This window comes from Xiphophorus couchianus, chromosome 2 (genome assembly GCF_001444195.1).
Source record: "Xiphophorus couchianus chromosome 2, X_couchianus-1.0, whole genome shotgun sequence".
NCBI classification, from domain to species: Eukaryota; Metazoa; Chordata; class Actinopteri; order Cyprinodontiformes; family Poeciliidae; genus Xiphophorus; species Xiphophorus couchianus.
The window spans coordinates 20502193-20526341 of record NC_040229.1 but is presented as its reverse complement, the minus strand read 5'-3'; the positions used below and the strand labels follow the sequence as shown (position 1 = coordinate 20526341).

Sequence of the window (24149 nt, the reverse complement as noted above, 5' to 3'; positions counted from 1 at the left end):
TGGTGGACAACAAAATAAACAATTTTTAGATGTTTAGAAGTTTATGTTTGTAACAAAACAAGTGTAAAGGTTTGAATACTTTCCCAAAGCACTGTAGCTCCTATGACTGTCATTTGGTTTAGCATTTTCTTTAATCTTTAGGTTATCAATCCTATCCTCCAACATAAGATGAAGCCGCATTTTTTCACCCCCTCAGGGTTACACCGGTGCTCTTTAGCATTTTCAGCCTGAGCGTTCAGGTTTAGGTAAGAGTCACACAGGATCTCGCTTGAGTTCTCTGCACCCTTACAAGGTCGTGATACTGCAGCATGTGGCCAGAGGTCCACAGATAATCCCTTTACCAAATTTTGCCTGTGGGCATTGTACATCATTCGCAATCATGTTAGACCACTAAAGTCATCAGCCTAAAGCGCTGCAAATTCACTTGATGTGGTTGTTGCTGAGGTAAGATACTGGCAGAGTACCTGCAAAGGGAAAAAACAACATGTTGTTCTCTAGCCTGTTTGGAGCAGGTGTGAGGTCTTTTTTTTTTCTATCTGTCATCAAATCTAATTTGTCAGGAGCTGTGGAGATTGGATTGAGTTGATAAAGTGACTTCATTTTCTACAGTTGACTTTTCTTTCGTCTAACCTTTAAAATAAAGCCCTGAGGTCAAAGCTTTGATTTTTGTTTAAAGATAATACAATGTTCCCAATTAATGGGTGGAGAATATATTTTGTGATTTATTTGTAGAATGAACACTGAATTGTTTGAAAATTGTGACTATGGCTTACATAAAAGCAAATAACAACTGAAAAACGTCCTACTTCAAACCTAAATACTGCTCCTATATAGGGTTAAAACGGTTATATATGTGGACAGATCCAAGCGAGACTGAGTCTGATTCAGTGCAGATTGATTCGAGTTAGATTAGCGCGTTTGACGTCAGAAACTGCAAACAAATGATGCTATAAAAAGAGTAAACCTGTCCGCTAAAAAAAATGTGAAAGACCTCCCAGCACAGAGAGCAAACACACTTTCACCTCTGCTACAGCTGACCGTCTATCTTAAAGCCTGAAGATGCCTCTTTCTAGCAGCTCCACGTCCTCCACCAAGAGCATCCGCAGAGCCGCGTCCGAGCTGGAGAGATCGGATTCCATCACGGTAAGAAAAAATATGGAAAAAAGTTAGAATAATTATCAAGTTTGCTCATTTAGAAAAGTCTCGGTGTATTTACGCTTTTAGCAAGTTGTCAAAATTCGGACCACTAAATTTGGATACTTCTAGAATTAAGCGCAAAACCGAATTTACGCAACGCCACGCGGTGCTGACAGCGCGTAAGGTGTTTTGTTTAAATAATCAAAAGCGCCCCTCAGTCCTGCCCGAAAGAGTGCTAAAATATATACTGTGGTATAGTTATGTTTTAGGGTTTACCTCGAATGCATTGCTGTCCCAATGCGCATTTGGAGATGTAAAGCGCTCCCGTCCAATACCCAAAGACAAGTCCAAAAAGTAAGAATAGACAAACAGTTGCCTGTATCTGATGTTGTGTGTTTGTGTGTTCTGCCTGGGAGATGAAATCACATAATGCAGGAGGGATATTGTTGCTCCTCTCACAGTCTCAGAGATTCATCGGAAGACGGCAGAGTTTGATCGAGGATGCGCGGAAGGAGAGAGAAGCTGCCGCTGCAGCGGCGGAAGCAGCGGAGGCCACCGAGCAGATCGTGTTTGAGGAGGAGGACGGAAAAGCGCTGCTGAACATCTTCTTCACTTTGAGGAACTCGAAAGCACCTGCGCTGTCTAAGACACTCAAAGTCTTCGAGGTACGAGGCAGATTAATTTGAGACTTAGAAATGGAACTCAATGCGACTTTTTTTTTAGCTTGAGTTGTATAGAAGTTCAAATGTAATTCATATATTAGCCAGGGCTCTTATATGAGCGATGTGTGTTAAAGCCTTCCACGCTATTTCAATCAGACTTAAATCAAGGTTTCTCAAGTTAAAAATAAAATTTTGTACTTAAATAAATAAATAAGAAAAAAACATAAAACAAATTTAAATTCAACCAGAAATAACAAATCTGGCAGTTCTTGTGTGTGAACAATTTATAAAGACTTTTTGAATAATACGTTATCCACAAATGTATCTCAGATATATATTACACAACTATATATAATAAATCTACAATTTTTATACAACTTTTTTTTAATAAACATATATAAAAGTTTGGAAGTAAAATATGCAAAATCTCAACAACCGTATATATATATATATATATATATATATATATATATATATATATAAGCTTTGAAATCCATGATATATATATATAAGCTTTGAAATCCATGATATATATATAAGCTTTAAAGTCCATGTTGCCTAAAAAAATCTTGAACAACAAACGTGTATTTTTCTCTTTAAATTTTTACAATTTATACAGGGTATTGAGGTGAGTCTGAAAGTCAGCTTTCACTATGCACCGGGATGCAGAATAATTTGCATTTATGAGTCCAGTTTGTTTAATAAAGAGGAGAAATGTATGCAAAAAAATCACCATTGTACAATGGAGTTGTGAATACTGTGGAGGAATCATGGTACATCCATGCCTCATAAGTGTGCTGACTGTATTTCAGACATTTGAAGCCAAAATTCACCACTTGGAAACTCGACCATCTAGAAAGGTGAGGGAGAACCTTCAGGGCCTGGAGTACTTTGTGCGCTGTGAGCTGCACCTCTCAGATGTCAGTACTCTGGTCAGCTCTATCAGGAGAAATGCAGAGGATGTCAAAACCACCAAAGAAGTTAAATGTAATCATACATTTTTACTTCAGAGATCATCTGTGTAAAAATCGGCTGTTTTGCTCAAATAAGAACCACAAAGTATCATTAAATTTTTATGTTTTCTTTCTACTTCTTCCGTACCAGTTCACTGGTTCCCAAAGAAAATAGCAGATCTGGATAGATGCCATCATCTGGTCACAAAATTTGATCCAGACCTAGATGAAGATCATCCTGTAAGTAATGCATTAGCCATGAGCAAGGAAGCAGGAATACAGATCACAGTACCTGGGGCTGTTATGATTTTGTGCCATTATGTCATAACGCAGACAGTCTGACCAGTGTTTTTGATATATTTGATTTGACCAGGGATACAGAGACCCTGCCTACAGACAGAGAAGAAAGCTGATCGGGGACATTGCTTTCACATACAAACAGTGAGAAAAAGCAGTTTAACCTCGCAGACAGAGATGAGCAGAAATACTTTGAGATTTTCTGACAAATGTGTATATACCTGTTTCTGCAGTGGGCAACCAATTCCCAGGGTGGAGTACACAGAAGAGGAGATTAGCACATGGTAAGAATTTACAAAGTAAAAATGGTTGAAATTACAAACATGTGTTTTTTCCACATTCATTCTTCCACAGAGTAAATTCAATCTTGCTTCTAAGAAGTTGAATCTTTTACTGTGGCAGTTGTTGATATGCGTAACGTTTGGGGCACCAAGAGGTGAAAAATCAACCAAATCAAACAAAACAATAAAAACTTACCCCAAGCTACTTTTGCATAGCTTATTTGAATGTTAAGTCAATGGAAGTGGGTGTCCCCTGTGGTGTGCAGAGTGTAAGCACTAAAACGAATTTGGTAACACTGCAGTTGATGTAATTTGCAGCTCATGGGTTAGTGCTACAAAAAGGGATATTTCTGTGTTTAATCAGGAGTCTGAACCGTGTTTGGCCTTTTATAGTTCAATAAGTTAAATTTTTTAAATTGATGATTCTCCACTGAACAACATTCTTTGAGACAATTTAGATTTTTTAAAACCACTATAAGAGAAAATGTGACATTTATATGGTTTGTTTTTTTTAGATTAGGATTACCTTAGAACTGGAAAGGTACCAAAAGCACATTATGTACTCTAGACTATCTACCTACCTATCTGTTTCAATATTAGGTTAGTAACAGTTTTTAATGTTTCTCATAAGTTACAGAGTTAAACATTTTTCAGACTTAATCTGGATACGAGAGTCGTAGGATTTGGGGCAGCAGAAGGATTACACCACGGTATGGAATTGCTAGTGATCATAAATAAAATAAAATCAGATTTTTGTGCAAAATATTATGAATTCTCCAGTAAATGATGCACAGCCAGAGGGCAGTAGAGGAGCATTCAGTTTACAGTAGCCTGGGTGTGTCTCACAATAAACAATGTAATCAATTCTTCACAGTTTCTTAATATCTTGCTGTGGTTCTGCCTATGAATGCCAGAATTCAGTTTTTTATGCAGAATGTTAAACTGAAGAAAATGAGTAGGGTTCCTTATTTTACCTTTTAGTGTTCATAATGTTATGTGGATTGATTGATTTATGGATATAAAAAGTTATTAAACCAACTATTTTAGGCACAAATTCAATATTTTATTTTTTTTTATTGCTAGACATCTCCAGATACTGAAACATTTTTGTAACAGAAAAGTATACTGTAAAAGTATGTTTAAGATCAGCATAGTACCAGTATTGCTACAGATTTAGTTAGTGACACATGGCATTTCTAGTAACTAAAAAATAGACAACTAATTCGTCCTCATTGTGAAAGCAATGCTTAAGAAATCATGTCCTTAGTAATTCGTGATATTTGCAAAAGTTCTGATTGCTACATTCAAGTGTCGTGTTGTGAGGAATCCCTTTAACACACATGCAGAATCGGACACGGACAATTAAGATAGTTTAAGAAGATTTATTTTACAGGTTCTGATAAAGGTTCGTAACAGGACGGCTCTTGAGGATGAGAGGGGAAGATTGGCAACAGAAAAGTTGATGATGAGATATGTTAGTTCTTGTTTTTGGAAAGGAGACCTGAGAAAGGGGAGATTTCTTATGGAGTTCTGGTGGATATGAGGCTCGGGAAGAGGTGTGATCCTGAGTGGGGTTAACAGCGGTGGATTCAGGGGTAGAGCGGCTTGGAGGAGAGCGGGCAGGCAGGAGCGTCTTGGCAGATCTGCTGCAGGAGGACAACCAGGAATGAGTGAGTCTGGATAGCTTCAAACAGGAAACAAAGAGGTGTTAAATCATTAAAACTCGGAGGACGGGTAACCGATATACACAAAGGAGACGAAGTGAATTCAGTTCAGGAACTCAAACCATAGAACATTGATTAGACGTGGAAGATTTGTTAATATCATACTGAGGTTGATAGTCAGGCGCTGAATGGTTGTTTGTCCGGCAGTACCTTATAAACAACAACAGACCAGAAAAAGATGATTCTTTACAGGTGTGCTAGCAGCACCTGGCGTCTGAGCCCCCCTGCAGAGATCCTCTAAAGGAAACTCACACCAGCCACACAGAACAGGATCACAACAGTAAGAGTCTCACACTAAAGATGGACTGGCAGCAAGATACAGGCTGTGTTTGGAGAATTTTTGTGAACTCACACCAGCAGGTGGCAGTGACTCAGTGGAATGTAATGAAACAACTAATTCTAAACTTGGCCCCAAGTTATTTGAGAAAGAAACTTGTTCTTGAATAGCTGTAGATACTCCTGTTCATAAAAGGATTTAACACAGTGCTAAAGATAATAAAAATATGAAGGAAACGTAAGTCTGATCGAGTCAGAAGTAAATTCAGTGTAAATTTTTTAACCAGTTTGACCACATTTTCAGTCTTCAGTTAGAATCCTCACTTTTAAAGCAAAGAAGCTTTAGGAAACTGAGGTCTCACTTTGTTTTATTTCATTTAGGCGTCAAGTCTATTCGACCCTTAGAGACTTGTACATCACCCACGCCTGCAAAGAACACCTCGAGGCCTTTCGTCTGCTGGAGAAGCACTGCGGCTACAGTCCAGACAACATTCCCCAGTTGGAAGACGTGTCACGCTTCCTTAAAGGTATCATCTGAATGTAATCTATGAAAGGAATGAACCCTAAGCACAGATGTTGTGTGATTCCACAGTCTTGGTGTGTTTATAAAATGTTTTGAACTGACGCAGAACACACAGGGTTTCAGCTGCGTCCGGTGGCAGGTCTGCTCTCAGCCAGAGACTTTCTGGCAAGTCTGGCATATCGCGTGTTCCAGTGCACCCAGTACATCCGACATGCTTCTTCCCCTAACCACTCCCCAGAACCGTGAGTATTAATGTGATTCTATTGGGGCACAAAGTTAAAACTAGCTGTACATACTATATAAAATGCACACAGTACCTTTATTTTCCTACTGTCTGATATTTAAGACTGTTACTTCCTTTTTATGTTGGTTAGGATTACCAAAGGTATTTGCCAAATGCCAAAATTATAATTGTCTTTCAGACAATTCTGTATTACTTTGGTTAAATTTCGAAGCTGGTATATGCTAAAATAACTATGCTCTGAAAAGCTTTAGGAAATCCCAACTGATTATGTTTATGACAAGTCCTTCCTACATGGACTGAAAAGTCTCTCAGAAAGGAAAAAGCCATTCTCCAAAAGCAACATAAAAAGCCACATCCATCTTGCAAATGCACATTTGGGTAAAAACTTCTTTGGAGTCATGTTCCATGGTTGGATGAGACTAAAACTGAAGGTTGACCAGAGTGGCCTATATTTGGAATAAAACTGAGAAGCTTGTATGACTGAGAACACCAACCACAAACGTGAAGTATGATGGAGGCAGCATCATATTGTGTAGGTGTTTTCCTGCAGGGGAAACTTGTGCCCTTTGCAAATGTGTTGACATCATGGAGAATGAACATTATGTGGGAAATATTGCAGCAGCGTCTCCAGACATCAGCCAGGAAGTTAAAGCTCGCAACAAATGGGATAAATTAGATACAAACTAGCTTATAGACTGAACAAAGTCAATGTTTTGTTCTGATTTTAACACTCTAAGATTTGTGGGCAAAGCTCAAAGGATGAGTGCTTAAAAGGCATCTTGTTAACCCGACTTAGGTATACCCACTCTTTCCATTCTTTCCAGATGAATAGTCTAAATATTCCAGCAAACTAATCTGAGAAGTGTCAGAGTTTTGTAAATACTTATCTCATGAATAAGTTGTTTGTCTCTCTACTCTAAGCTGGAAACAGGATGAGGTGGACCATCCTGTTCTTGGAGAAACCGGTTTCAGCTAGTTCAGAGAGACCCTTCTACTCCTTATCTTTAAGTTTCTGTTTTATGACTGACCCCCACCCCGCTTTGAATAAAACCAGGCTGCTGCAGGGGGACAAGTTGGAGTTGTCCTGAGGCACCACTGAGACTCTTCCCCCTTTGAAAAGGCTGAAGTGATACTACTCTCTGTGTGGTTCTTCATATGTACAGGTTAAAAATACCCAACAAGAAGCTTCTACGAAATCTCTCCTAAATTAAATAAGATTTGAAAACATCTCTAAAAATATATTGTTCATTATTCTAGCATATAGCAAATAGAACATATTTTGGTAATCCTGCCTGATCTAAAACCAATAAAGCTTGGTCTGATTTAATGTCAGAGACAACTATTGGTTACGGGCCTTTTTATACGGTCTGAGGTGTTCATTTTTCATTGAGGTGCAGATTATGTTATAATTTCGGTGCTTGACGAAATGAATGTTGGATCAGCAAATGATACAACAGTAAACACAAAATGCAGAGCAAAGTGTAGAACTGCCGTTTTTGCATCAAATAAGTCAGTTAAAATTATTTAGCTGAGTTCATTTTTAATAAAGTTCCATGCAAATTATTTGTCAAGGAATAAATGAGAAAACTTCCTTTTGCTTCTACAGTTTTCCTACTTGTTTGATAGTAAATTACATTTTTGTTTTGTTTTGTTTTCTGTCTAACTCTATTGATCAAAGTACCTGATCAAACTCTATTGTTTTTGCCACTACATGCATCACCAGCATTCAGTGAAAGTAATCTAGGTATGATTCCTCAGAATTTTTCTTTGTATGTTCAAAGTTGAGTTTGTCTTTATTTTCAGGGACTGTGTCCATGAACTCCTGGGCCATGTCCCCATGTTGGCTGATCGCACTTTTGCCCAGTTTTCACAGGTTAGAGTCCAACGGATTTCAGAATATTTTCTACAGTGAGGAGCGTTAATGTTTCATGACGTTTTTTGGTTTTGTTCTGCAGAACCTTGGTCTGGCATCACTAGGGGCATCAGATGAAGACATAGAAAAACTATCTACAGTAAGACTCTTGTTCTGACTGCAACAAAATCACTGAAAAGACTGTGTTTAAGTTATAATGTTCTAATATGTGACACATATACAGTTAATGTTGTTAATATTGACACTGTTCTTTGTTGTTTCTCTCACCAGCTGTACTGGTTTACAGTTGAATATGGTCTCTGTAAGCAAAACGGTGAGGTTAAGGCTTATGGGGCTGGGCTGCTGTCTTCCTATGGGGAGCTTGTGGTACGTTCCAGCATATTTGTCTTTCTTTAAAAACAAGAAAACACAGCCATGTGAGCTCTCATGTAATTCATTTTCCTTGTCACCTTTCAGCATTCTCTCTCTGACGAACCAGAGGTGCGGGAGTTTGATCCAGAGGCTGCAGCATTGCAGCCCTATCAAGACCAGAACTACCAGCCAGTCTACTTTGTTTCAGAGAGCTTTCCAGATGCCAAGGAGAAGTTCAGGTACTTAGTTCTTTATTGAATTATACAGATATACAGGATCTTATGAAAGGAGAAGAAAGAAACAGGGAAGAAAAAGAACAAGAGGTTGTGTGAGGACAAGGTCAGAGAACAGCCAGCCAAGCCCGAGGCCACAAACTTTTGTAGGTCAGCCATAGCAGCCAGAAGACAGCTGTTACTAATATAGCCTTTCTTACCAAGGCAAAACTCTGCAGTTTTATTTGGCAAACAGATAATGTTGCTCTGCAAAACAAGTAGCTTCAGTGAGTGTTTTGATAGTCTTTAGTCTCCAGTGGGATACAGCAAATGACATAAGAACAAGGTGACGAGATGAGAAGATAGTCAGCTTGGAGATGTTTGGAAAAACAAATAAAGTAGGACAAAGGATGTTTTTTTTAATCTACTTTGTATGGCAATGTTTTCTTATTCTTTTATAAAGTGCTTTCATGCACTGATATCTCACTTGATACTCTCACACATTTTTACCAGAACATACGTAGCAGGTATCAAGCGTCCCTTCTCGGTGAGGTACGATCCGTACACATGCAGCGTCGAGGTCCTAGACAATCCTCTGAAGATCCAAGGCGGTCTGGAGGGTGTGAAAGATGAGATCAAGGTGCTGACTGATGCCCTCGCCGTTTTGTCATGACGGCCTCTGCCGGTTGTTTGCTTTCTCTACGCTGAGCTCTGCAGTGTCCAAAGTGTGACGAGACTAACGTGCGTATCTTTATGTGCTGTAAATCCAGTATGATGTTCAGTTGTTGCAGTTTGTGTGTGTAGGGAAAGGGCCAACACACACACTTCCTCCAGTGTGAATGCATTTGTGGAATAATGTACTGTGGTTCTACTTGACTGGAAAAATTCATGCTTTATCATGTAAAAGTGTTCATATGTACTAACACTGGAGCCACAATCAATGAGAGTTGTATTTCTGAATGTATTCAAAGAAAATGAAATAAATAATATAAATTATTTTAAAATCAAAGAAATGTAGCAGCTTAGTGGAGATTGTATTCCAAAGTGTATATTTTAGTCCTTTGTTTTACCAAAAATATATATTAAATATTGTAAGTGCTTCTTAAATGATTTATTTTTCTGCATTGAATAGGGGTTTTCACTTCAATTTATGTCATATTATCTGTGCTGTATTTGCCTCATTTGATTTTACATGCATGATGAAAAAAAGTAAAAAAAAGAAAAGAGGTACATCCAATAACAATTGCAAATAAACATTGTTAACTAACTGCTGTTAGTTTACTTGGGTTTTGCACTGTGTAAATTGTCAAAAAAATAATAATTTAAATAAATAAAATAAGACGTTCTCATCTACGTGCCACAAGAGGGAGCACTCCTACAGGTTGAAAATGTCTGATTGTAAAGTTTAAAGGTTTTACTATGGAGATTATCTGATGAAACAAAAGCCTTTTCCATTCATCCGGGCAAAACCCACAATATTCTGTTTTTCCAAAACTAATACTTTGTATTATGGTTTCCTTTTCTATACCGAATTATATGTCTGCAACTACACCATAAAACAAACTGTTAGAATTGAATTGCTTTTACATGAGATTTTAAGCAATATTCAAGTGTTCTAGATAAGTGTAATGGCTGAAGACAAATTAATTAGTTACATTCTAATTATTTTTTCTAAGTACTCATTTAATTACATTGTAACTGAAGAAGTGAAGAGTGGATAAATTACCATTCCTAATTTTTATTAAACAAATTTGTGATACAGGTATGGCTCAATAAATTAAAGTACATGAAAAGTTGAAACAGAAAATGTATTTATCGAATCTTAAGGATGGTTAAGCCAAAAAAAAAAGCTCATCCTAATGAGGTTGACTGGTCACAGACTGGCATATTCAAACAATTAAATGGAAAGAAAAAGTGAAGTAGAGTGTTATATATATATATTTTAAGAACCTGAACTTCAGGTTTTCTTCATCTGTAAGCCTTAATCATCATCAAAACGACCAGAAATAAATGGTTAAAATATATCTCGCTGTCTGAAATGAATCTTTTTAAGCTGAATCACTGAAATAAGTTCAGCTTCTTATCATACTTTTGTACAATTCATGATCATATCAGCCTTAAATTTTATGTTGGACACTATCAAAAGATAGCAGTCGACGCGAGAAACATCTTCCACAATTCTAAACAACTGTTGCAAGTTGCGAAAACATCAATTAAGTACCAATTAATTTATTATGCTAAGAATATGAAATTTTAAAGACATTTGTTGTCAAAAAATGTACTCCCCTCGAAAGGTATTTTTTTTAGTGTACTCAAAGGATTGATAGATGGAGCTTTCTTGTTGGCTGCTCTTTGTGTCTGATCCTGTGACAAGACAATGCGACATTGAATTTCAAATGCATCGGCACTCTGCAGGATTTTGTCCGGACACATCACCTACTGCCCGGTCGAGAGCGAAATCAGATCCTGGATCAGCAGTTCAGCAGCATTTGTTGCTGATTTCAAGCCGCGAGACAAACAAACGGAGCTTCGCGATCTGGACCAGTAGGTGTCAGTCTGACTTTGGAGATGTCTACCTTTTTTCTTTTTTTTTTGCCGAATAAGACACTTGCATAGTGGACCCCCCCCCCCCATCCCCCTTGTAGATTCTCATTTACAAAATGATGTGATCTGCCTTGTTATCTATAAAGTTTAAGATATTTTCTTTGCACTAAAGCGGCTCCTCTTGATGAGTTAAGATCCTGGGATCTTGTTTAAAGAAAACTTGACTTGTTTGCTCTCTTTAATACCACAAATTTGGATTCTTATTTATTTAGACTCCCCTATGGCTCCAATTGATGATTGTTTTAGAGTCACTGCTGCATCCTGCTTCTGAGCATCAGGACGGTAAACCACAGTCCAATCTTCCACTTTCCACGGTCAGACCACCTTTGACTCCCCCCTATTTACTTTTATATGCACACCTGAGTCAGAGGACAGCCCGCAGACTCTGTGCACAATGATTCCACTCAATCTTAATCTTAATTACAGCAGGGCGGAGACATTGACATTTTTCTTGGAGTCGCAGGAATTACGAACTATTCTCGTTCAGTCTGCGCCCTGTGTAAACAGTGTGATTGTAGGTTACAGAGCGTAAACGCAGAAAATGCCAGTGGAAGAGTTCCAAATTTGGCGACTCTCGCTCTCTCCCTCTTGTTCTTCCCTCTTTTGCGCGTTTTTTTTTTTCTTTCCTGTAAGCACTTTTCCAACATCTCTGGGCCGTTTTTTTTTTTTTTTTTATCAAGAGGAGGAGCGAGGACGAGGATGGGTGTAAGGGGCGTGTTTTAGTATATAATAGTTCTCCCGGAGAAGTTTTGCCTGTCGCCTGGTCTTTGGGACAGCCTCTCACACATCATCTCTATTATAACCAAACCAACTGGGAAACTAACTCACCTGCAATATCGCCTACCAAAATAACTCCCCGCGACTTTGACTACTCTGATGCCATCTGACATGGAAACCCAGCAAAGATCCGGACACCACTCACTTTGCCACACCTGCCGGAGAACGGAGAGCTGCAGGATGAAGGTAACTGGAGCACAGATAGTTTCAGATCCCCCCCGTTTGAGTCTTGAGAGGGCTCAGGCTTGCGGGAAGAGTGGATATTTGTTGCGGATGGTGGGGTAGTGGGTGGGGGGCACATAGATGCTTGATGGCATCAGTTTTCTGCGTTTTGAGCAAGCGGGATTTCTTGATTTGCATGCAGCAGGAGAAAGTTCAGGATGCACAAACTACAAAGAGAGCACGGGTTTTTATGCCACGACAAAAAAGCCAAGAAACGAAAGCTTTGGTTTTAATCTCCCCTGACCTGGATGGTGCGCCGTTCGCCGGACACGGGCGAAAGAACAGCTGGTCGCCTTGCCAGCAGACAGGGGGCGGTAGGTCTGAGGGTCATTGAGCTCACTCCGGGGTGAGCAAGGGGAAATTATATGCTGAGTCTGTCTTTTTGGGATAGTTAACTATCGAGCAGCCGGCCTTGCAACTTTCTGGGATGTAGAGGGAGAGGAGGAGGGGGGGGGGGGGTGAGTTGTGTAAGAGAGTGAAAGCTTAGAGATACTGGCGATATTTTTTTTCCTTTAGAATAAGCACTTCTTCCAGGTGCCAAACACATGACAACAGCTGATAAAAATCGGGTACTTGGTGTTTGAGTGTGCTTACTTGATTTCATTTGACTCGCAGAGCAGACTTTTTTTTCCCCCACGAGTTACTAGGTCAGTGCGTAAAACAGCTTTTAAGACTTTAATCTCTTACATTACAAAACAAAACATCTGGCTATGATTTTAGTTTTCATATACTGTTTTTTTTTATTATCATAATAACGGATCACAAATCTGGCAGTTGTCCACATCTTATGTCTTTATGCTTTAATGTATGTGTGTTTTTTTTTTTCACCATTGCAGGTCAAGAAGATGTGCTCGACCAGCCGTGCGTTGCTCTTTGCGCTGGCTCTCACGCTCTACGTTGTGGAAATGGCCTCGGCAGAGACGTTGTGTGGGGGAGAGCTGGTGGATGCGCTGCAGTTTGTCTGCGAAGACAGAGGCTTCTATTTCAGTAGGTTCTTTTTTTTCTTCTTTCCTTTTCTTCAGGGCTGTGCAAGTTCCTCCAAAAACGGCCGGCGAAAATGTTGGTTTGCCGACTTTTTTGTTTTGTTTTGTTTTTTTAATTTAATCCCCCCCCCTCTCGCCCCTTTCCTACTCTCTCTGTTGTTTCACATCTGTTTGGATAGCTGAGACTGTCTGTGGCTGCGTGGTATGCGTGTTTGCTATTTTTCTTTCTCACGCACTGACGCCCATGCAACACAAACACACACAATCACACGCAAGTCCGTGCGCGCAAACAGCGTCAGAAAGAAAGAGAGACAGAAAGAGAGAGAGAGAGAAAGAGAGAGATTGCAGCCAGCTGTGCCTCTCCAGGTCTGCTCTGCTGAGTCTGCTCGTACAGCCTGCACCTCTCATTGCATATGAAAGGGCCGGGCGGGCGAGCTGCGGAGGAACATACACGACCCCGGCGACACAATGGGCTGCTTGTTTATCAGTAAAGTAATAGCACCCCAAGAAGCATTACCAGTCACCTCAGCACCACTATTCCCAAGCCAGGAGACCACACTGATGAGCTGCGAGGAGAGAAAAAAATGGAATCACACACACACACACACACCTATAGAGAAAGAGAGAGAGGGAGATTGCTAATGATCGTCAGAAAAGATCGTCAACGTGATTTGATCATTTCTGATTGTTGCTTCCATTGTATTGATGGTGGGGCTGGCTGAATGGCTTTATGAGGAGCATTGCCGTTAATCCTCACTAGGATAGGCTTCTGTTTGCTCTGTCGCCAATGCATGTGATGTACATAAGATCCACTGAGACAAACTGGATTCATTTAGGCATGGAATGTTAACATTTGCCACATGGCTGGTTTTTAGACCTACTTGTGCTAAAATAAAATAAAAATATTTAGAATTGCAGTTATAATAAAGCTATTTGTTGGCCGTTGCCAAGGTTTGGCTGATTTTTCACAGGGCGTGAATCAGATTGTAGGGTCTTAAGATTATCTTTAGAAATCAAAGTGAACAGCAAAATGGAGCCTATAAGCACCTCTAACACAAAAAGCAGATGTTGTAAATTGATACAAATATTGCATTAGTTGTCAGTGTTATTTGCATTGTATTATACTTCTGTTTCACTGGCTGACTGTTTAACCCTGCATACTGAATCTTATATTTGGGATCACAAATCTCTTCTACTAATTATTTGTGTGTCAGAAGCTGGAAAGCGTTGGGACCAGTCAAATGTAAAACTTTATTATTCTTATAAGGGCTTAATGCATACAATAAATCAATGATGGTATTCAAGTGCATATTTTGCCCTGTGAGGAGGAACACAAGTATAGCAAGCTCATAAAGGCTGGTTTGTTTAGTCAGGCTGTCTACTTAGGTATCCAGTCTGCAGTTTGCTGGTTAACATGCCCACTGCAGTTCCAAAATGGCATCCACTCTGTGTGAAACGGTACATATTTCCAAACATCACGATTTGACGTTGATTTAAGCAACCTGACCATCAGTGTACAGCTGTAAGCCGTGTTCTGACAGAAAGTTTTGGTAGTGTTAAGCCTGGCTCAGATTAAACCTGAAGTTTATGTTGATAATGATAAACAGTCCAGCCAGGCTAAGCTGGGCAGACTCTCATTTTGCCTTTGGACAAATGAGCAGAATCTTGAATTTATCCCAAAACTTTACTCAGTCATTCCTCTTTCTCCCTGAATGACCAGCTCTTCCTGTAATCAAATCTAGCTGTCCTTCTTGTGAGATCTCTCCAGTTTAGTGAGGGCTGCCAGGCTTCAGACAAGGCCTTTATTGATCATGTGAAATGTTACTTTGTGCAACCCCCTCACCTTTACCAGCTAAGTGTTGCATCTTCTTCTGTTGTGTTTTTGCCATTCTTACTTTCTGTTTATCCCCATTCATTGACAATTTGACAAAGCAGAAACAAAAATATTGGATTATTCTGAAGTATTTTCTAGCACTATCTCTGATTTCTGGTTCCTTTGAACATGGTGTTTACTTGAAACACTTTCATTTTGGGATGCCCAGATATGCTTAATCAGATTATCCCTTACAACCAAAAATATTTGTTGCTGTTCGTCACAGATTTCCTTTTATCCTCTTTTCTCCAAGGTCTGCTGCAATTGTTGAAGTAATCCTGCAAAAACAACCCCAATTCGTTACCGGAGCCCATGTGTGTTTTTTTCAGGCCTCAACCTTCGTCGCCTTTCTTACATTCCTACTTTGTTTCTCCTCAGGTAGGCCAAACAGCAGGAATAGCAATCATCGGCGCCCCCAGAACCGTGGGATTGTAGAGGAGTGTTGTTTCCGTAGCTGTGACCTCAACCTGCTGGAGCAATACTGTGCCAAACCAGCCAAGTCCGAGAGGGACGTGTCGTCCTCCTCTATGCAGAGCATGCCCGTCATGCCCGTCATGCCCACACTAAAGCAGGTGGGTCCAGAAGCAGCAACAACGAAAACAAAAACACAAAGGCTTGTCCAGGTCTCTTATCTGTCCTTCCATCTCACCTGAAACACAGAGTGCAGACTGAAATCTACACAAAAACAGGTTTATCTTGTTACGTTTGCATTGCTAAGCAGTTGCAAAGTGCTGACCATTGTGGAAAACATTAGCACAGTCACAGTACATTTTATTCTAGAGATCACATTGTCAATAATCTCATGGTTAAGTGCCTGAGTGCTGATCTGGAACAAAAACAGCGTGTTATGATTTTCAAAGAACAGCAAGCTGTCTAAAAATATTCCAATCCAAAAACACCTATTATGGCTCGAAGAGCTTTATTGGAATATACTTGAAACGTGGAATAGCTTAAAGACTCAACTCCTGAAGGCATCTTCAAGGCTATCTTAAAATGCTTAGTACTTAAGATATGCGAAGAAAAAGCATAAATTATGCAGCTTTAAGATGCGAATTCTCTCTTTGACGGGAACCAAAAACAGGCTGCTGGGGAATTAGTTTGGACATGTCTCTAGTTTGTCTCAGTGGGGAGAGTTGATGGGTACAGCCTGCTCCAAGGGCCAGCTGTTCTTGGGGCTATTGAGCAGCTCTGTAGTGAATGGGGAGGGGTGGTAAACACTCTTCAAGTGGCAGGACCAAAACAAGCTATTCACATGGAGCGCTGGCTACTCACGCATAAATCCAGCTAGCTCAGCTGCCAGGGCTCCCACTTGTCTCAATCTCTGGTGCTCACAACAACACCCACAACTGTTTCTCAGCATTAGCATAGATGTTCTAAAATGAGCTTCCTTTGTTTGAATGATAGCATGCAGCTCACATGTATATGACGGAGAGTGACCGCCTTTCCTTTGTTACCGTATGCTAAAAAGCCCAAGCACTTATTGACAGTTTCTCTCACTTGAGGAAGCCAAAACAAGGGCAGGCTGGAGGCGAGGCGAGGTTGTTTTGACGTTCAGCTCCATAAGAATGACATTTGATTTCCATTTCAGCGGTCCAAACAATGACCGAATGTTTTCGGGTAATAAACAAGGCTTTCCTCCATTGTAACAAGCACTTGAACAGTCATCTTATCTCCACTAATGAACTGACTTCCTCCTCTCCCTTTTTCCTCCTGCACGCCACAATAGGAAGCTGCAAGGAAGCCGCATGTGACCATGAAGTATCCCAAATCTGGCTATGAGTTGTGGGATAAGAACGCGGCCCGGCGGCTCCGGAGGGGTGTCCCTGCCATCCTGAGGGCCAAAAAGTTTCGGAGGCAGGCAGAAAAGATTAAAGCCAAGGAGCAGGCCATCTTCCACCGGTCCTTGATCAGCCTTCCCAGCAAACTGCCCCCGGTGTTGCACACCACGGACAACTTTGTCAACCACAAGTGAGCCCGCTGCCAGCCCTTTTGCACAGACAAGAGTATGAGGGTGACAAAAAAAGACTAGGGGATTATAGCTTTGTCTCTGACGTCATTTCTGTGGCAGTCCTCTTTGACCTCCCCTGCCCTGTCCGGGCCCACCAGTCCCTCCCCACTGCTCTTGTCCAGTACGTCTTGAACCCCTGGCCCTTTCCTAATGCCCCCGAACACCCTTCCACCTAAACCTCAGCCACCCTCCTCTGGCATACGAACATGCCTTCACAATCTTCCTGCCCCCTCTTCGCTCCCCTCCTCTTTCAGTCACCGATACAAAAGGAACAAACACAAGAGTTGAACAGAACTCTAACAATTCAGCTGAATGCAATTCAGGTGGATCCCCGAGCAAAAAGAGAAGTAAAAGGCAAGGGGAGGGAGAAGGAAGATGAAAGAGATCTCTGTTTGCAAGTGTCAAGAGGACACCTATCATAATGGGTTTTTTTCGTTTTCTTATCCCGGTGGAAGACAACTGAAAGTGAAGAACGACTTGCATGAAAGAATCCATTCCACATCATTTTTTTTATTTTTCCTGAGGCAAAAGAAAACCTCTCTTAGTTCTTTTTTTTCTCTATTAGTTTGCACCTCTACCTATAAAGGGACTTCCACACTGTAAGGAATTATTTTGCAAAATTAGATTCCTGTTCCAGCACCTTTTTTGATCACAAACAAAAAGCAGAAAAGAGTCTGCAGAATTGCACATTGCCACGGATTACGTCAAAGTAAAGAAAAAAAAGGCACTATTTTTTTATGAACAATGAACGTGTAGCTTAAAAAATAAATGTCATGGTGCTAGCTTTGGGAATGGACTCAAAGAAGAGGTTGAAAGCATGTTTTTGTTTTCCTTTTTTTGAATGAATATTAAACTTTCCGTTTTAAGGAAAGTGTGACTTTAAAATAAAGAAAGGAAAATAAAGGATATGGGGGAGCTCCTGGCAGTGGCGCTGTCAAAAAGGGGGGAAGAGTCACTGAGGAAAAAAAACGGGCTGTGTTGGCATCTCGGCTCATGGCGAGTTCTAGTGGCTGCTCATTATTAGTTCGCCAGCATTCGCAGCATGGAGAGGTGGCCCCAGACTCGGTTCTTGGTTCTCCTGTCCCTCTGACGCTGCTGGACAACATGGAGCACAACCTTGGACACACGTGGGACACCGTGGACCCTCTGGACTATAGCTGTGAGACAGTACTTCCTGTTTGCCATGCTTTTGCAGACTGCTTCCACAGGAACTGACACGGCATGGACAAAGAACAAAGTGGAATGATAATAATAATGGTTATATTTTATTTTGTCTTTTTTCATATCAATGTCTCATTGAAAAAAAAAAAAAGGAAAACCCTGTTCAGTTTCTGGTACCGTGACATTCCTGTTTTTCCAAGTTAGGCATTTTAAATTTTTTTGGTTTGTTTTCATGGTTATTGTTATTATATCATTTTACAGTTTAAAAGAAAGGCACAAAATGTTAATTCAAAGGGAAAAAAACAGCAATATTGTCAACTAACATTTTTATTTTATATCAGTAGTATTCACCTGCTTTTGCCTGAAAACAAATACTTGAAAATACAGTATATATATCTATGTATGTATAAATGCATATAAGGATATATATAGATATATAAATAGAAATATAATTAGTTTCCAGGGATGTTATTTTCCTTTTAGTCTGAGCTGTATCTTGCATAATGAGCCGCCAAGCTTTTGTGTTTCTTTTTTTTGTTTGTTGAAATACAAATAAGGGCACTGTATAAAGGCATTATTTATTTTGTTATAAAATATATTTGAAGAAAATTGGTCCAAATAATATACGTAGCACTGATGCTCAACTGACAGATTTATTTTGTATGATCTCTGTTTTTCCAATTGGAGTTGTAAGGCTTTTTTGTAGATGCTTTGTACCAAAAATAATGTCATTTTCTTTTTTTTTTTCCTCATTTTGAAGTAGTTACCATAAATTAATTTTTTTTTTTTTTTAACAGCAGCATATAGCGTGGATTGATTTAGGCGTAACGTTTCACAGAAATAGGCACATATACTCTTAAATAGGACGGTCGGCATGGATTTCCAGAAGCGTCTGTGTGGGAGCTTCTTCCTTTTTTCCCCCCGATTATTGGTTAATGTTGATTGTAAATCAAACCCACTATGTTTTTGAAGCCACTTTAGTATTGATGACCAGATGTAATTAAATGGGAAAGACATCCAATGATCTTGTGAGGACCGTCTTTTTGGTTTAACTTACATGTGACTCAGAGAAGTCATTGTATTGATGCCCTGATGATGTCACGGTGATGAAAGCAACAAACGAGTGTGAACTAGAGGACACTGTCTGTCAAATAGAAATTCTCTGTCTGTCTGTCTGTCTGTCTGTCTGTCTGTCTGTCTGTCTATGTCATTTTCTCCATGGCGTTGGAACGTGTTGGGTTACATTCACTCCTCATAATCCCACTAATGCATCCATTATGCATTCGATGAAGGGCTATCACTCTGAAGCATTTCTGATGCATTCAGGCTAAGATGTTGAGTTGCTGCTGAGTTAAAGTAATAATCTCCTTCTTGTTGCTACCCTTATCTGGTCATGATGCCCCTTTCCTCTGTTGACAAACCACTGACGGGGGCCATGTTAGTAACAAAAATAAGTAAACGACATATATTTGTGCCACGATAGTTTTCACCTCCTCTCCTCGTCTGGGTCAAACGGCTCGCCTTGGAATTGAGACTAAATGGATGCTCGCCATAAAGTACTGTGGCGTAGAGTGGAGAGAACACTTTACGTCTTATTTCTGTTTGAGAGATCTGAGTGTCTGATTATATTTTACTTCAGTTGTGCAACAAAAGCAGGCAGTGCAATTATAATAAATGTTATATTATTATTATTATATTTTATATTTTTCCTGCTAGGACTGCATTCATTCACTATTGTAATGTTCAAACAGGCTACTCTAGTGTTGTTATGAATGGCGTGAAAGACAACCACTTCTTCTTTTCGCTGAATATGAAGAGATGACTCACAGAGCGAAGGCAACATTTGTCTGTCAGTAGCTCATTCAAGCCTGTGTATTTTATTGATTTAATCTCTGCACGCTAGATCGTCCGAAATGCACAATTCATGTACTTTCATTTTTAATATCAATAAAAAAAAAACATTTTATCAAACATACTTGTGGCTAAAGAATTTACTATGTGTTTTTTTTGTCATGTTTGATGTGTGTTTTCAGCTTGAAGTTTGTGGTGAGCCTCAGGGGAACTTCTGAGATATTTTTATATCACTTAAGACTTTGAGCACTGTTTAAATGATTTGTTACATTTTGAGATGTCACAAAGAATCTCCGGCTGTTATAAGCTCATCTTTTTTCCCTCCTCTCCTTGTTTTCGTTTAGTCATCTGCCTGCCTGCGCAGCTGCTTGTCTGTTCCTGTCTGTCTGTCACTTATTCCTTAAATCAGCACCCACAAAATTTCAAGTAGGATGCCCACAACTCCTCTGTTATTCCTTCTCTGCATGCATTCCCTAAATCGAACCCATTGTTTTTTGGAGTGTCTGACACGCCCGTCCATCCTCTATTGTGTGTCTTCCAGTGCCAGGCAGCTTAGTTTAGCAACTGGTAGTTCTGAAATTATCACATGCATTCTGAAAACAGCACATCTTTTCATTAGTGAATATGGAGCCACACACCCTCTCGTGGGATATCTGTTACTAGGCAGATTTTCAGACTTAACGCATTCGAGGGACTGAAGTTATCTGAAGTTTGCCACAGTTCATGGGAGATTTTCATTCTAAGTTTTAGCTTGGCTCAAAAAAGTTTGGGCTTAGCACCCAGAAATGCAAGAATCTATCTTTCCTCTAGCCATAAAGTAAGGTTTTTGTCTTGCAGTGATGAGATGCACGTGTTCTCGCTGGCAAAGTGGAGAGGCATGTTTGGCTATCGTTGCAGGAGCTCATGTTCTGTGTTTTATGGTCATAAATTGCTCTATTAAATCACCTTTGAGACAGGACAGATGGTGCACGTTCGCACACATCAGGTACATACCAAGCATTTGTATGTGATCATATAAAAATTTCCATGAGTTTACTCTCTAAGCAAATGAATGCAGTTTTTTTTTTTCATTCATGTGGTTTGATTGATGAATGAAGTATTGGCGCTGACTGTTTAATAAGTAAATTTTATTGACTGTGTGCTTTAGAGGAAAATAAAAAGGCACACATTGAATCAACAAGAAACAGAAATATGTTTGCTCAGCTGAAATATATTGAGTTCTGGAAGTATTGATTTTATTTATCTATGCAGGGAAAACGTAATTCTTTAAAAGTAAAACCAATAGGTGTTTTTTTCTTTCAGGTGAATGTGTGTGTGCCTCTTTTAGCACTCTCATTTTGTAAGGCCCTTTTGCCCCACAAGTGCTACCTAGTGAGAACCCAATACTCCGTATGGGGTCTCATATCAAGAAGTGCTGTTTTTGGGTTGGAGGTTAGGACTAATATTTTAACTGATTTTATTTTAGAATTAGGCAAATACTGGGAATGGTTAGGTTTGGGTTAGGGTCAGTCTTATCCTCTAGAAATGAATGAAAAATGAATGGAAGTCAATAGAGCCCTTGTGAAGATAGAAAGTTATAACACTTGTGTGTGTATTCTGGAAAACCTGCTCCCTGCAGATGCCTAGAGTGACTCTAAATTGTAAAGATACGATCAATTTCCTTTCATGACAGGAATGGCATTACATAAATCAACTTGAAACAAGCCAAGCTGTCAGCGCCGGTGAAGCTGGTGACGTGTTTTGGTGACATAGCTTCAAAGAGGTGATTAAAATATAGAGGAGTTATGAATCTAGCAGATGTGCAAACAGCCCAAAGGAACTGGGTGTGTGGTATGCATGCACATAAAAGAAGTGCATTTTTGACAAAGTCAAGATACATCTGAGGCCAGGATTGTGAAGGCACCAGAAATGAGCAAACATTAGGAAGATGCCAAGGGGCATCTCCAGAACGTTCTATGTGAGGTGGCTAGATGGGGCGTGGGGCACTAAAAAGGCTGGGAAAAGCCACAGTGATAAATAATTTTAATTGGCAGATGTTCAAATTTAGCTAAATAAATAAAGCTTGCATCATAATTCTGAAACAACCTAACATTCTGTTTTGAAGTACAAATATACTATCAAATTAGATTTGACATGTTACAACTAAGCTGCCTTACATAGGCTTCTTGTTGCTTGTAAGGGCTCTATTGACTTCCATTCATTTTTCATTTGTTTCTAGAGGATAAGACTGACCCTAACCCAAATCTAACCATTCCCAGTATATGCCTAATTCTAAAATAAAATCAGTTAAACCAAATTATGGCTCAAGAGGATCGTTTTACCTTAGCTTTTAGGGATCATTATTAGTTGCATTATTGTTGTTTTTATGTGTTCTAATTCAATCATAATGTTTCAATGTCCTTAGTATGACATTGAAAGCTCTCTATGGACTTGGGCCAATTTACATTATAAACTCTCATTGTAATTATAGTTCATACACTTCAGAACATAAAAGTGATTTTGTACAATTTACAAAATACCCACTACAGTAGCTACAGTATATACTGTGTAAAAATGGGTGTAAAATAATTGATGCTTTGGAAGCTAATTCATTAAACCAAATTATGGCTCAAGAGGATTGTTTTACCTTAGCTTTTAGGGATCATTATTAGTTGCATTATTGTTGTTTTTATGTGTCTCTAATTCAATCATAAAATTCAACCAAATGTTTTTTTGGGATTTTGCAATGCTCATTGTACTTTGAATGGATTTTTATACTTTTACATTTGAACAAGCTTTGTGGTGTTCATGTAAAAGACTTTGAGTTACATTCAAATTTATAAAAATGTGCTAAACATTTACTTTGTTACACCTGAAAAATTGTATGCCCATGAAATTAAAAACCTTATAGCCCTTCTATTTCTTATTTTCCTTTACCTAGAGATGTGATCCTGGTATTATTTAAGAAGTGGGCCAGGACTAGAGTGAAAGACAAAAACAGGGATGCTATGAAGGATAAACAAGAAAACAGGAATGAATAAGAAAAAAAGAATAAAGAAATTAGTAAATGATCAAAACTTGTCCTTTACTCTCTAAATTTCATGCATAGAAATATTGTGCATCTAGGACTGCCTGACCAATGATGCCCCACCTTTAATTTAACTGCTGGAGCTAAATGAGTCAAACAACATGATCTTTTACATCCATCCCTATCATAGAGGCTTTGAGAACTTCAGAGCAGAGTGTAGATGTGGGTGGCACTGCTCCTCCAGGCTTGACATTGGAGACTGCCAAAGAGCACACTGGAGTTAGTTGTGGTTGGCCGGATGCACGGGATGCATGTTAGGCCTGGCCAACAATTGAGGCACAGGGTTTGGCAGGTCCGGACTATCGCAGCCCAGCGTGGCTACACAGGCCAATTAAGATAGCCGTCCTCTGCTCCTTTCTTCTCCTCTCCCCCTCTGTCTCTCTATCTCTCACTTCCCTCTCTTTATCTATTACTTTGTCTCTTGTGCGCTCCCTCTCTCAATCTCTCAGTCCTCACAAAGCATGGTTGCACATTCCTCCTTTGCCCACTTTTCCTCTCTAATTGCTGTGGACTGAAAAGAGGATGGAGGGAAGGCAATGAGATTGAGAGAATGAGACAGTGAGAGAGAGAATTAGGAGAAAAAGGGGTCATACCACAGCACCTCAATTGCCAGAACAAACTGTACTGGCTCCCTGTGATAGTCAAGTGCATTCACGGTGTGTAAAAGCGTAAGCATTCAGTGTTCCCTGTTTTAGGTAATTAATCAGAAACACAACCATATGGATGCTTTCAACTCCAAGAGTTCATAATGTGAAACATAAATCTGTCGACATCTTTGCATGGGCTCCGAGGTGATTGCTGCAGAGACTTAGCATAAAGAGCGAATTGTGTTTCTTCAGTGCCCCACAAAACTATCTAATTGTCAATTTCTAATCAGCCAGGATTTGCAACAAGGCTTTTGTAATTACATAACCTCAGGTTCTGACATATTAACAGGGTTTTTTTTAACTAAAGAATTTTTTTAGTGGATTTAAAGGAAATTGAAACAGCAAGGAAAGAAGAGAAAAAATGCCAAAAGGTATGGAAAGAGGCTTTGGGGTCTCTTTGAGATTTTCAGTATTCTTGTTGTC

The 24149-nt window shown here is 39.6% G+C and overlaps 2 protein-coding genes across 3 annotated transcripts; both read left to right on the top strand.

The window, feature by feature from the left end:
* The first annotated feature begins 937 nt into the window (after positions 1-937).
* th (tyrosine hydroxylase) lies at positions 938-9991 on the top strand. Of its 2 annotated transcripts, XM_028027590.1 has the most exons (14): positions 938-1143; positions 1396-1491; positions 1599-1802; positions 2612-2786; positions 2904-2992; positions 3126-3193; positions 3283-3333; positions 5712-5857; positions 5960-6095; positions 7901-7970; positions 8053-8109; positions 8241-8336; positions 8427-8560; positions 9047-9991. In XM_028027590.1, exons 1-14 carry the CDS (start codon positions 1060-1062, stop codon positions 9204-9206), a joined length of 1566 nt encoding a protein of 521 aa, XP_027883391.1. In that variant the 5' UTR covers positions 938-1059; the 3' UTR covers positions 9207-9991. The 2 variants fall into 2 exon arrangements, with proteins under 2 accessions (XP_027883391.1, XP_027883385.1); XM_028027584.1 differs by lacking the exon at positions 1396-1491 and having other exon boundaries at positions 942-1143.
* Positions 9992-11873: 1882 nt separating this feature from the next.
* On the top strand, positions 11874-20136 carry igf2b (insulin-like growth factor 2b). Its single transcript, XM_028040752.1, has 4 exons — positions 11874-12100; positions 12973-13123; positions 15371-15564; positions 16719-20136. Exons 1-4 carry the CDS (start codon positions 12014-12016, stop codon positions 16962-16964), a joined length of 678 nt encoding a protein of 225 aa, XP_027896553.1. The 5' UTR covers positions 11874-12013; the 3' UTR covers positions 16965-20136.
* Positions 20137-24149: the final 4013 nt, after the last annotated feature.

What these genes read in the sequence shown, in the direction of transcription:
- th (XM_028027590.1), top strand. Translation starts at nt 1,060, where the DNA reads ATGCCTCTTTCTAGCAGCTCCACGTCCTCCACCAAGAGCATCCGCAGA. An exon ending in AACCACCAAAGAAGTTAAAT is followed by an intron (nt 2,787 to 2,903) that starts GTAATCATACAT and finishes CTTCCGTACCAG; the next exon opens with TTCACTGGTTCCCAAAGAAA. An exon ending in ACCTAGATGAAGATCATCCT is followed by an intron (nt 2,993 to 3,125) that starts GTAAGTAATGCA and finishes TGATTTGACCAG; the next exon opens with GGATACAGAGACCCTGCCTA.
- igf2b (XM_028040752.1), top strand. Translation starts at nt 12,014, where the DNA reads ATGCCATCTGACATGGAAACCCAGCAAAGATCCGGACACCACTCACTT. An exon ending in CGGAGAGCTGCAGGATGAAG is followed by an intron (nt 12,101 to 12,972) that starts GTAACTGGAGCA and finishes TCACCATTGCAG; the next exon opens with GTCAAGAAGATGTGCTCGAC. An exon ending in TCATGCCCACACTAAAGCAG is followed by an intron (nt 15,565 to 16,718) that starts GTGGGTCCAGAA and finishes ACGCCACAATAG; the next exon opens with GAAGCTGCAAGGAAGCCGCA.